This window comes from Pogona vitticeps, chromosome 5 (assembly GCF_051106095.1).
Source record: "Pogona vitticeps strain Pit_001003342236 chromosome 5, PviZW2.1, whole genome shotgun sequence".
NCBI lineage: Eukaryota > Metazoa > Chordata > Lepidosauria > Squamata > Agamidae > Pogona > Pogona vitticeps.
In genome coordinates this window covers 129585954-129599925 of record NC_135787.1, presented here as the reverse complement: position 1 = coordinate 129599925, position 13972 = coordinate 129585954, and the positions used below count along the sequence as shown (strand labels likewise).

The 13972-nt window shown below is 40.9% G+C and overlaps 1 protein-coding gene across 12 annotated transcripts in view; it reads right to left on the bottom strand.

Annotated features, from left to right (window-relative positions):
* CADPS2 (calcium dependent secretion activator 2) overlaps window positions 1-13972 on the bottom strand; it is a 371478-nt gene that overhangs the window by 27743 nt on the left and 329763 nt on the right. For 7 of the 12 annotated variants that reach the window (XR_012087420.2, XR_012087421.2, XM_020803110.3 and 4 more), the window contains one exon: window positions 12936-13043. Coding sequence is in view for 9 of the 12 variants with exons in the window: in XM_020803110.3 (XP_020658769.3) it covers window positions 12936-13043 (108 nt within the window). In the remaining 3 variants the exon portion in view is untranslated. Of the gene's footprint in view, window positions 1-12935; window positions 13044-13645; window positions 13664-13972 lie in introns of all 12 variants that reach the window. The other 5 variants (XR_012087419.2, XM_020803108.3, XM_073000551.2 and 2 more) reach the window with 1 other exon arrangement.

Here is a 13972-nt window from a genome sequence, read left to right as displayed (position 1 = left end):
GGCACAACAGTGGCTATCAGCAAATGAACCACTCTGGACATCCTGGAATGGTAGGAGTGGGCAAACCAGCTAAGGGTAAAAGATTCATTTATTTATTGAGGACATTTGAACATTAAATGACAGTGTTGCATCAAGTAATTATCAAAAAGTATGATCATGCTCTTGCTGTCCACTCAGTTTCTGGACATGAAAACCTACTATCCACAGGACTTCTATCTTGCTGGAATTCAGACTGAGTTTGTTGGTCCTTATCCAGTCCTTTGCTAATTCCAAGCATCAGTTCAGCTTCATCTGACTTAGGCAAAAAGGAGAAACAGGTTTAATTAGAATACCGGTTCCACCTCACTGCACATCTTCATAGGATCTCACTTATCAGTTTCACATTGAAATCATGGGCAATCCCTGAAGGATCCCACATTGGGTTGAGCAAAATTCATCCAATGCTACAGTACGTTTGGAAACTAATCCTCAAAATAGGAGTGAATGCAATGTGTCACTATGCCCCCAACACTCAACCTACAGAGCCAATCTAGTAAGATGTGATGATCAATCTATGAAAAGCCTCTGTAAGATCAAGGAGTTTCATCAGGACTGCATTTTCCTTGTCTCGTTTCATACAAATGCCATCAATTATGGTGCCTACGACTATTTCAGCCCAGTTCAACAGAGCTTGAGGGTAATTTGAACATTACAGTTTCCAGGCAAAGAGTGGCTCCACCAACAGAGTGTGATATAACTTATTCCCATACAATTCCTACCCAAATACACACATACTGTACTAATAAAAGTCCAAGTACACAGAGTGTAGAACAGTTGTGACTCAGAGTCTAATTAATAATAACAATCACGAGCTGTCAAGTCAATTCTGATTTATGGCAAGCCTTTTCAGGGGTTTCCAGGTAGAGAATGAAGTGGTTCACTATTCCCTTCTTCTGGGGGTGCCCTGGGACTGTGCAGCATGCCTATGCCTACACAGGGTGGCTCTTCCTCCAAAGAGGCACAGTGGGGAACCTGAACTCCCAACATTTGGCTCTGCAGTCATATACCTAAACCTCTGAGCTATCCAGCCACTCCAGAGTCAAATTAAACTATAAATTAAACATGTGTGATCTTTTAAGGTGTTTTGCTTCTTTAACAATAACTTTAACAATAACAGCTCTCTCTCTCTCTCTCTGAGAGCAAGTGAGTGAGTGAGCGAGCGAGCATGTAATGAGAGGGATGTGGTTGTCTTCTACAAAGATTGCTACATTTCCTTTGTCCTTTTTGATTTAAAAACAAAACACCCTGGCTGAAATCCTGTTGTACAGTTAAATAAATAAATAAATAAAGAGAGAGAGAGAGAGAGAGAGAGAGAGAGAGAGAGAGAGAGAGAGAGAGAGAGAGAATTTAGAGGTGAATTGTCTTACCTTAAGAAATCTCTGTAGACATGCCGTGTGACTTTCACACAACAAATAATGTCTGTGTAGATTTCTTCATTTAGGGCAATTTACCTCTAAAACATATTCTGTTTCTCTAACTGTGCAACAGGATTTCAGTTGCCAAATGCTTACCCACATGTTAATAAGCTGTCTAACGTGGTCCTCACAAAGTAATGTCTGATCTCAAAGCTCTTGTCTACGATTTTCTGGTGGGAGCCATTTCCCTTCTTTGCATTTAAAGATAAGCAAGCAATCTTAATTAGTAACGAAGAGTGTCTGGTGAAAATGATGACACATGCTACTAACTTGAAGACAGAAATGTGAACTCAAATATCCGACTAGGTAATGCATTCGTTTTTAGAGGCTAGTTCAGGGGTCTCAAACATGCAGCCCGGGGGCCATTTGTGGCCCCCCAGATGATAGTTTGTGGCCCTCGCCTTGCCTGCCCCCCCAAAGTGCCCACACATCCTCTGCTGTCAAGAGTAAAAAAAAAGCCTTGCCTCGCTCGCCGGCTCTCTCCCAAAACAGCACCTCTTGCACCCTCCATCCAGAACTGCAGCCGGCCAGCCAGCCCACCTGTCTGTCGGCTAAGGAAACTCCTGGGCAGCTTCCTCGGGCTCTTGTTCCGCTTGGTGGAAAATCTGATGCGGCCCAGCCTCACGCAGACTCTGCCTCTAGCGGCCCCCAGGTAAATTGAGTTTAAAACCCCTGGGCTAGTTGTAGGCATCAGCTGATTGGAATGTTTGATTCCAAGACTCATTGATGCACTATTTTTATCTGTTTTTCCTGCCGGAGAATTGAAACCTAAAATTGGATGGTAACAGACCAACCAACCAACTAACCAACCAACCAAAAACAGTTTTAAATGATTTAAACATTTGAAGTGTGTCTGAATTTTAAATCCATTACAGTAGTACCTTGATTTACAAATGCCTCGGTTAACATAATTTTCAGTTTATGAACGGAAATCCATTGAAAATAATCCCTCGGTTTACAATAGTAGTATGAAGCAAGTTTCCCCAAGAAGCATGTGCCTGGAAGTTTATAGTGCCGCCCCTGTTCCTATGGCAAACTGCGTTTCAGTTTATGAATTTTTTTGCATCATGTAACGTACCGGAGAATGCATTAAGACTGTAAACCGAGGTATGCCTGTATTTTAAGCCATGGATGTTGGCAAGTCTTTCCTTCCAAGTCCTGAGTCGAAATCTGAGTCAGTCTTTGAGTCCAAATCTTGACTCCTTGCCTTGAGTCACTTGCCCTGCCCCCAAGGTTTGGGGCTTGGGAATCACAACTGAGAGTTGTGAAACTATTTTTCATCTTTTGGTGCTGCAACAGGGCATTATAGGGCAGCGTATCCCAAGCCTCCCGCACCCCCACCACTGCCACTCCCTCCGCGGTCACGCATCCACCTGCTCCTACCACCGTCCAGGCCTGCTCAAACCACAGGCCTGGAAGGGAAGCTGAGCAGTCCCGCTGTATCTGTGCAGACATATATGTTTGACTGGCTTTCCTTCTGGTAGCCCAGCTAGCTGCCGCCGCCACGCACCTCCTGCCCTGCTGCTGCCCCAACTGTGCGCCCTCCACCCCACATCCTACTACCACCTTCCAGGCCTGTGCAGACAGTGGGCCTGGAAGGGAAGTTGGGTAGGCCCAGGCACCAGCGCAGAGACAGCAGACCTGCCTGGCTTCCCTTCCAGGCCTGCTATTAAGAGCCTCGTGGCGCAGTGGTTAAAACGCTGTACTGCAGCTAAAACTGTGCTCACGACCTGGGGTTCAAATCCCAGGTAGCCGGCTCAAGGTTGACTCAGCCTTCCATCCTTCCGAGGTCGGTAAAATGAGTACCCAGCTTGCTGGGGGGGCAATGTGTAGCCTTTATAATTAAAATTGTAAACCGCCCGGAGAGTGCTTGTAGCGCTATGGGGCGGTATATAAATCCAATAAATAAATAAATAAATAAATATCTGCACAGGCCTGGAAGGTGGTGTGGCAGTGGCAGGAGTAGGTGTGAGGTGCAATGGTGGAATGGGCAGCAGTAGGGGGACTGAGCAATGCGACTTGGAAAAATCCTTCCATGCCACGAGTCGAATTAGAATCATTAAAAAACAAACAAACAAAAAACCCTGCGAGTCAAGCCCAACTTGAGTCACTGGTGTGACTTGAGTCGGACTTCACAGTGAGTCCCAAGACTCAAGTACCCAACTGTCCTTGTTTTAAGGCTTTTTTTTTTAAAAAAAATGCAATTAAACCACAATGTGTTGATTATTTTTCAACCATGTTTAAGAAAGTATCCCTTAGCTTTATTTTAAACATTTGTGAAACCTCCTGATCTTCATGCATGGCTAAAAATATGCTGCCCTTTAATGCCCCATCGTACCACCAAAAGATGAAAAACAGTTTGTTTTATTAGCCCTATTCTTCTCAATGCTGATCAAGTGTTCCATTTGGGTGTTTATGTGACTTGTTTTAAAAGCCGCTTATTTAGGAACGGAGTCAAGAATATTCCATTTTGGCTTTAGCACCACAAAGCCAGAAAACTGGAAGCTAAGACTGCTGCCCCTAAACAGAAACACTGAGTCACTAGACAGTACAATATCTCCAAGAGTGCTTGCTCACAAATTATACTCCACATCTCCACATTTTATTATGGTTGTTTATACCCACTCCAGATAGCAAGGATGGGGACAAAGACACTCCACCTCGTCCCTCAGGCAGCATCACAGCCTCACAATATTACTAAAAGAATCGTTTTGTGAACTGACCTGTGCCTGCTTTTTATGCACTTACTCTCCCAGAGGTTGCCCCTCCCTCAACTCTTTCACTCTCTTTTAGAACTGTCTCACAGAAATAAATAAAGAAAACAAAAGCACTCACACACCAACACCTCAGAATCTCCTATGGTTGCTCCTGAGGACCAAAAACATTTTGTGCTCCAAATATTGTGGGGGAAGGATTAGCCTCCTCTATTGCCATGAATTAGCATCCTGACCCACACAGTAATATTTACCTTCACATTGTGAGATCAAATTTTGCAGCTACAGAAATACTTTGTGCATGTAACACCCTTTATGAGTCACAGAAACTCTGAAGTTGCTGGAGTACGGGCAAGATGAAGCTTAGCATGCTTAGGATGCAGCTATCTAGTGCAGTGGTTCTTAACCTTTTTGAAAGAAACGCCCCCTTGAGCCATTGAGGAAGTTATCATTGCCCCCCTCCCCGCGGTGATGATATCTTATTTATTTATTTATTTATTTATTTATTTATTTATTTATTTATTTATTTATTTATTTATTTATTTATTTATTTATGACACTTAAATCCAATGACCCCTGAAAACAAAATTCAATTCCAAGAAAATGAAATGCCCCCCAAAAGTAACATTTAATGATTTAGTTGCAAGCGAATTTTAAGACTCAAAAAGAAATATAAAAAGGGCATAAAAACAAACCGCAATGCAGGAACTAAAAATTTCAAGACGAAAACTCTGAAATGAAATTAAGATTGGAGGAAAATATATATTCATGCACATTGTAAAAAGGCTGCAGCCATCTTCACAGGTTTGAATTGCTCCAGCGCCCCCCTACCGCCCCCTTCTGCTCCAGCGCCCCCACGCCGCCCCTTTTCGTTCTACCACCCCCCTGAAAAATGAAATCGCCCCCTGGGGGGCATTATCGCCCACGTTAAGAACCACTGATCTAGTGCACTGGTTTTTAAGCTTGGGTTACTCAGGAGTTTTGGACTGCAACTCCCAGAAGCCTTCACCATCAGCTGTCCTGACTGGGGTTTCTGGGAGTTGAAGTTCAAAAGCATCCGAGTAACAAAGGTTAAGAACCACTGATCTAGAAGACCACTTCTCTTTCTAGGAGCCTGCCCAGGCATTAAAATCACCATGGGAAGTCTTTCTCTTGGTCCCACCACCCTCACAGGCATGACTGGTGAGGACACCGGAGAAGGGCCTTCTCCATCGTTGCTCCCAGACTCTGGAATGCCTTCCCACAGAAGGCCAAGCTGGCCCCATGTTTGCTTGCCTTCCACAACCTGACAAAGGCCTTTCTATTCAGACAGGCTTTTCCTTAGTAACTGGTGGTTTGAGGTGAGTTTTTTTAATGAGTTGTTGTGCTTGCTGTTTTTAAATGTGTTTTTAGTATTGATTTTATTTAACATTTAAAATAGAATACTTCTTTAATTCTTTTTTAAAATATAAGCCACCTTTTAAGGGTCCTTTTAAGGAGAAAGGTGGGGTAAAACAAAAAAAAAAAAACCCATGCTGCCAAAGTCTTTAATAGAACAGAATAACTGTAATATTTCCACTCAGCATTTTAGTGAACTACTGGAATATTGCCTCTGTTGAAAAGCCAGAACATAATTTGACAGAAACAAATTTTGCCTAAGCAAAACTGGAGCAAAGAGGGTGAATATATAAAATTATCTGGACTTTGAACCAGTTTTTCTGCTTGGCCTAAAAGCTGGCAGAACTGTGAATCTCATTATATAAAGTTTCAAGTTATTTTTTCAATATATTACATTTTTATAAAGAAAAGAACTTTAAAGAGTATAATGTCAAAATCCCTCTTTGGCTACCTGCCTTAAGTAAAGGAGCTTTTTTGCACCTCTTCAATATTGGCCATAACAGTATGTTTCAGGTATATGAAATATTCAGGAGGTAGCTTTACCACTGCCACTCCCCAGTGAGCTTTCCAGCGCCAAGTGAGGATCTGAAGCTGGGTCTCAAGAGTCTATGTTGACAGTCTATTAACTACACCACACTCCCCTTTTCTTTTCAATATTATATTGCCAGAGAACGGCAGTTCAAGATTATGAAGAACAAGCACAACAACAAGGGCTGGACTCAGTAATCTATAGGGTGGCTTCCAGCTCTACAGATCTAAGATTATTCTATTATTATAAAAATGGAAATTTTAAGGAACAGAAATGGTATCACTTTAGATTCAGCTCTGTGCAAATGTAAATTTTTGTGATACCACACAGGGAGATTCCAGAGAAAATACATCAGCCCAGATAATTATAATTCAATACAGTATCTGAAGGATCCAGAAAGGCCACTTTATTCAATCTTGTGCCACAACATGCATGACCAAATTATGCAGATTAAGCACCACAAACAAGAACATGTATTTTTCTAAGAACACTAGGATTTGACTTGTGTATCGAAAAAACTAGCCTGTTCTCAATGTAATGCTACATGCTTGATGAGTGCCGAATAGATTAATTCTAGTTTGGCTATAAAAACCATAGTGTAAGATAGCTAGATTTCCTTTGTTTGAACATAATGAGAAACACATTTGTTTCTCTCTAAAGTGGAAGCAAAAGCTTCTGATTGCCTCCTCATGGGTGTGCAGTCAGAAGGGGAATGACTTTTAGATTATCACCAAGGCTTGTTCTTTTAATGCTGAACTGTGGTTTAGCACTATCTGTGAACGAGACCAGCAAAGTACTCAGTGCTATTCTGTTGCTGTTGTTATGTGCCATCAAGTCACCTCTGGCTTATGGTGAACCTATGAATGAGAGACCTATTTTGTTACATAACATAAATACACATAGTGTTAATCTGCCACAAATATAGTGATATTTGCAGAAAACTCAACAACTTCCAGTTATCCAGGAATACAGTCGTGCCCTGCTGGACAATTACCCTCCTCTGCGACAAATCCGCTTAACGTTGAAGTTTTTGCGATCGCAAAACAATGGTTTAAATGTTTTTTTTTTTTGTTTCACGATGATCGGTTCCCTGCTTCGGGAACCGATTTTCACTTTACAACGATCAGCAAAACAGCTGATCGTCGGGTTTCAAAATGGCCACCGGCTGAAGAAAATGCCCCCCCGTTGTTTTTAGGACTGATTTTTCGCTTAACAGGCACCAGAAAATGGCCGTCGTATGGAGGATCTTTGCTAGTCGAGCAGGTATTCAGCCCATTGGAATGCACTGAACAGTTTTCAATGCATTTCAATGGGTTTTTTAATTTCGTTTGACAACATTTTCGCTCTACAGCGATTTCGCTAGAACGAATTAACGTCATCAAGCGAGGCACCACTGTAGTCTTACTCAGCTGAAGCCAACTGCTAGGCCAAACTAGAGAAGACCCATTGAATGAATGAAACTTGTTAAGGCGACATTTAGGTAAATTACATTCAGTGGGCCTATTGTAGTTGAGCCTAACCATTAAATTGTCAGGATTTGGTTCTGTTTAAGAACAGGGAGTTAAATTTTATTATTGTAAATGTAGTGCAGAGGCACGAGTGTAATAGAGAGAATACCAATGTAATGACTTACAGCATGCAGGTGAAGCAGGATGATGTACTGCTTGTTTGTTAATGAGACCAGCTGTGAATGGGGAAAAGGGATTGGATGTTCTCAGTATAAATGTGGCTGAGACAGAACAGACGTTACTACTCAGTTGCAAGTCTGGTGGTCATTTACTTTCCATGTCAATGCTCTGAATGTTACCATGTTACTATGCCAAATGCTTCCTTACTCTGTATATATGTAAATATGTTATGCCATAATCAATATAATATATTCTAAGTACTAAGAACACTCTCATGTTGTTTCTCCACACGTCTGAACCTCTAAATCACTGGTTCTTAACCTTTGTTACTCAGACTGCAACTCCCAGAAGCCTTCACCATCAGCTCTGCTAGCTGGGGTTTCTGGGAGTTGCAGTTCAGAAACACTTGAATAACAAAGGTTAAGAACCACTGCTCTAAATCATTCTTTCACTCAGTCTCCTGCTTCTGTTAACGTTATAGTGGGATTTAACCAGACTCTAGGAACTTTTCTAGAGGCCTGTGCCTTGTTTACACTCCAGAGTTCTGGCCCCACGCCGACAGAAATTTAGCCTGTTGACTTCAACAGCCATATATAAAAAAATCTGGTTAACAACAACACATGGTAGTTGCCAAAATAATACAAAGCAAAGCCACTAATTCCAGAACAGCTATGTTCTAACATTTACAAATAAGCCTAATAGACAGTACATGGCAATTTTACCTTTACCTAGGTCTCATTCTGTACAGTATATTGATCCAAACAGTTCATTAAATGGTTTGAATAACTGCTTAGTAAGAGGACAGAGATTTAGACATATATTCCATAGATTACAAACAACAGAACCTTAATTTTAACAGTTACCAAAGACAAGATTATTTCTATGCTTTTTTTAAAAAACAAAAGCTTTTTTTTTTAAAAAAAATAAAAGTATACAATGAAGTCTGTGTGCTCCAGATCCCACAACAATGTGTTCTAAGATTCTAGCCCATTTGGCTATTAAAATAACGAGCAAGCTTCCCATCAAACTGAATGTAATTTATACATGGCACTTTTAAACATTAGGGGAAAAAATTACAGTGCAAATGGTGGAGAAGAAAAACACCTTGGGAAATCAAGCATATGCTTGCAATTCCAGTTGTGACACCAAACGGATGTAAAGTTGCTAATATGGCTCGGGTAGTTTGTAAAAATGCCAGCTGGATGGATGGATTTTCTTTTCCCTCCAAGACATCAAATCTTTTGCCAAAAAAGAGAAAGAAAGAGACAGACACAGACCGGGAATCTTTTCACACATTGGCTTCTTAAAACAGATGACACTTATTTAAAAAAAAAAAAAAGTGAAACTGCCTGCAAGTGCCTGTAAGGAGGGAGCCTGAGTGACGAGACTTCTTCTTAGCAGCCAAGATGACAAACAACAAAACAACTGACATGACATATCCATGGCAGGGAGTATTTGTGTGGCAAGACCTTCTGCGACTACCACAAGCGAAGTGACACAGCCAAGGCTGTCAATTGCTGTTATGAAAACATTTGCAAAAACTTGCATAATTAAAGGAAACTGCCAGCAAAAGCTTTCTAAAAATGCTGCAGAATGGTGAAAGCAAATAAATACATTCCATGGCCAATAATAACAAGATTAAAATTTGGTATTTGGTATTGAAATGGTCTGTAGTAAACTGCTGCAAGGCAGGAGACATCTCTCACAGAGAGAATATGGGGAATCTGTGCTTTACCATTATTTTGGTGGATTCAATGCTGTAAATACATACAGCACCAAATCCTGTTATGCTGCTCCTCATGCACAGAGGTGATGATGTCATCAGCAGTAACAAATAACTACTGATTAGAAGTTTCCTTTGAGGATGTCAGGGTGGAGAACATGATTTCATATTCTGTGGGTATACATAGAATATGTATACCCATAGAACAAATAGACTAAATACAACAGATAGATTATTTAATCAAATACTGTAATCTATTTGTTGTGGTATCTGTGAATCACACATATAGGTGACTAGCAACATCACTTACTGATTGGTGGAATGTCACACGAGGACAGATGAGATGATGCTCTTCTAAATGCCACATCAAGCTTGGCCCCGAGGTCCAACCTATAGTGTTTAATCACTGTTGAGGGTTGGGACAAGGTCACTGCTTTGCAGATGTCACTTAACTAAATACCTTTAAGAAAGGCTGTGGAGGTCATGACAGACCTAGTAGAGTGTTCTTTCGATGAGTCAGGTACTGGTATCTTTGTTAACTAATAGGACTGAATTGACTTGATCATATTCACAAGCCATGTTGATATTCTTTGGAAGGTAATGCGTTGAGCAAGCTTAGAATCTTGGTAGCTGATAAATAATCTGACATTTTGAAGTGTTTGATTCTGCAGGTATAGACTGCGAGGGCTCTATGAACATTCAAGGTATGAACTTCTTTTTCTAATTTTGTCTTAAGTGATGGAAAGAAAGGGGAGGACAAGTGACTGAGGTGAAAATCTTAGGTACAAAGGACATGTAAAGTATTTTCTTTGTGAAACTGTAAGAAGGTTGTGGTGAAGAGTGTATGTAGAAAGTGATGGTGGTCTGGGCTGATGGTAATATGGAAATAGCATCCTCTAGGTTGATCACAGCAAACCAGTCTTCTCTTCTGAGGAATGGCAATATTGTTTCCAGCATCACCATTCTGAATTTTTGGTGTTTATGTAGGAATTTATATCTCTCAGGTCCAGAATTAGTGTGAGACCACCATTCCTCTTTGGGACTGTGAAGCAGTGGGAGTAGAACTGGTTGGGAAGCTGTTCCAGTGGAATAGGTGGAACTGGAAGTGGTGGCGGAAGGGGAAATCCTGGGCACCGAGGTGCCTCGAGACCCCACTCTGGATCTGCCACCACCACCACCAGCTCTGGATCCTGACCTGCCACCTGTCTGAACACAAGCACTGCAGCTGCATGCTCAGGTTTGGCTGTGGGGGGGGGAGGAGTGGGGGAGTAGCAATCCGGCGACTTATGGCTCATGTGCCGGCAGAAAAGGCTCTGTGTGCCAGCTGTGGCAAGCATGCCACAGGTTCGCCGTCACTGCTCTATGGCGTAACTGTGTTCAGTGATATTCATCCATCATTGGTGACAGTGTGTCGGGTGGAAAGGAGTGGTGCCAGTGAGGTGGTAGTATGTTGTGTGGCAGAAATCAACTGTAAGTGGATCTCAGCCTGGAAGGAGTCAAACATGCATAAACTTTTTTTTGGTGACATTTAAAGCTAGATGGTTGTTTATATTTTTGGCATTAGGATTGCTGCCTGTAGTACTGAGAGATTGGTGGTGGTGGAGAATCTTGAGAACTGTGAATAGGGTGTTTTCCATACTGCCAGTATTACTTTTGATGATATGGTGTATAAAAACTCATTCATTTGGCAGCATTGCTCCTCTTGCGTAGGTTTTCCTTGATTTTGCTAGTTTTGCTGTTGCTGAACAGACCTTGCCTATCAAAGGGGAGGTCCTCTATCCTAGATATGATGTCTTCTGATAAGATGGCTGATCTAAGCCAAGGGAATTATTTGAGGGTCACTGCCACCAACATGGGTTTTTGATGTGAATTCGACTGCATGTGGAACCAAGATCTTTTGTTGTTTGGAGAGACATGGCCTCCAATTGAAAAGTCTGAACTAGGATTTTCTTGTCCTTTGGAAGACTATTGATAAGCAGTTGCATCTTTTACCAGAAGAACCACTGGTAAGCCCCATAGCACTCTGATATGCTATGCTTATGCTGAGAGTTGCAGAGGCACACATTCTTAATTCCTGGAACATCCATTTTGTGGCCATTATTAGTTGGGAGTGCCACTGCGGCATCCTCTAGTTTTTGCTTGGGATGCCTCCACAATTGTGAAGTTGGGTTGGAAGTGCTTAAGGAGGAAGGCAGCTGAAGGGAACTGCGATCTAATTGTTAGGCACAGAGTAATGCACAGTGAGGGAGGGCCTGCCCTAATGGTCTTTTTTCGCTGAGCTGTAGAATGTTCCGATGAGGTTTTGTGCACATACAGAAACATCCATATGTGTGATTTACAGAGACGACAATGAAGAACAAAAAGATATTTGGAGGGGTTGGGCCTCCACTCTGCCCTCTCCCACTCCCTACGGTTGTCAGTCTGGTATCACTTGAAATAATTATTATCCTCTAAGTCAGTGGTGTCGAACTGTGGCCCTCCAGATGTTCTTGGACTTCAACTCCCAGAAGCCTTCACCACCACCTCTGCTGGCCAGGATTTCTGGGAGTTGAAGGCCAAGAACATCTGGAGGGCCACAGTTCGACACCACTGCTCTAAGTGAATACACTGCACCAGAAGAGTGTCAGGATGTAGTACAGTGGCAGTTTCAGACATGGAAGGAAACTGAGGATTTTATCCTCACCCTCAATATATATATATACATAGTGCCGGAGGTACCACAGAAACAGATAGATATGAGTATAGAAGCCAAATAGTTTGAAAAAATGGAAATAATTAACCTCTGTACCATAAGAGATATTCCAGCTGCTACACAGAAATAAGTATTAATAAAGTGCCACTCACCAAGCTACCTGCTATCAGAAGGGATAACATCTGACAGAGAATATAATCTGAACTTTCCTACTTGTGTCACATATATGGAGCAACTTACACCATCAGTTTTTGTACAACAGAAATGTATACTTTTTTAAAAAAAGAAGTAAGATGAATTTACAATGACAGTATAAGCTCTAATACAGTGGTTCCTATTGCTCTTCGAGTCATGGCCCCTTTTTATTACAGCCAAGTAACCCCCTGCCACGTTAAAAAGGCATTTTTAAGGGGATAAAGTTATCCCTTCTCAGAAAATAGAGGTTTCTTTTCCCCACAAAGGGCCTGTTTCTCATATATTTGCATACCCAGTAACTTTAATATCCCACTCTCAAAGGTCAAGTAAGAAATTATTTAACAAGGGCTACAACACATGTAAGGCGATCCATGACCCTTCAGAAAACACTTTGTGATCCTCTTGGGGTCATCACCCCCAGGTGAGAAACATTGTTTTAGACTGATTCATTTTCCATCAAATATCTTCCTTGAATATGGAATAATCTGCAGCATCAACGTTGGTTTCTAAAGGCAGCAATAACTAATTAACCACAGAAACAAGTACCTTTGCAACTTCATTGAAAGAGAGCTCATAATATTAAAATATATTTCCTAGCACGTTCTAGTGAAGCAACTACTTACATCGAACAATTTTTCAATGTACATTTCTTCATTGACCTTATCGCGAAGTATATCTTGATTCTGACGAACAAACATGATGTAAGTGTCAGCTAGGTCCATTCCTGGTTTCTATGAGAAAAAGTGGGAGGTGGAGAGAAGAGGGGAACAGACCACAGAGGTATAACTTGCAGTGTTAGACAATCTTATTTTTCATACACAAACTAATACATATACTGTAAGTAAAAACATGCAAACATATAAACATTATTGTTCTCATCCAAAATTCAGAGCAGATTTATTCATAAGTTTTAATGAACATAGAGTCCACTTCTTGTAACAGAAGCTGACTCTGGCTATTTTCAAATTATTGTTTGCAACATTAATAATAATAATAATAATAATAATAATAATAATAATAATAATAATAATAATAATAATAATAATAATAATAATAATAATAATAATAATAATAATAATAATAATAATAATAATAATATGTTTCAAGCATCGTTGATACAGATATTTCTTTCCAGATGTGCATTTTGCAGGTGCTGACAAACATGAGGCAATAATACAGAAAAAAATACCAGTGCACAATAGTGGATGGGTGGGTGGATAGGGAAGATACATTATCTATGAATGAATAGGCTTGTATAAGCATGGAAAGTTTCATGCGTGAGAGTATGAAAAAAATACATTAAAGTCCATTAGATTTACTCATCCATACATACACAGTTGTGGTCTGCAGTCTGGATGTATAGTAGCATAGCATGGATATGAAAACAAAAGATGGAAACATTACAAGTCAAGAAAAGACACAGTAAATTTTGAATGTTCACCCTCCTTCCCTGCCCCTCTTACGCCAGTCCTGGAATCAATCATAGTTTGCATCTGGTTAATTCATGACATAGTTGGGAACGAAACCTTCAAGAAAACTCAAGACTGTTTCATGGGATTGTTTCATTAGAATCTCACTCTGAAAAGCTCCAGTACCCTGTTCTGCCAGTAGGGTGACAATCTGAGGGAAATGAGTTTTCTATGAAGGGCATAAGTGAATT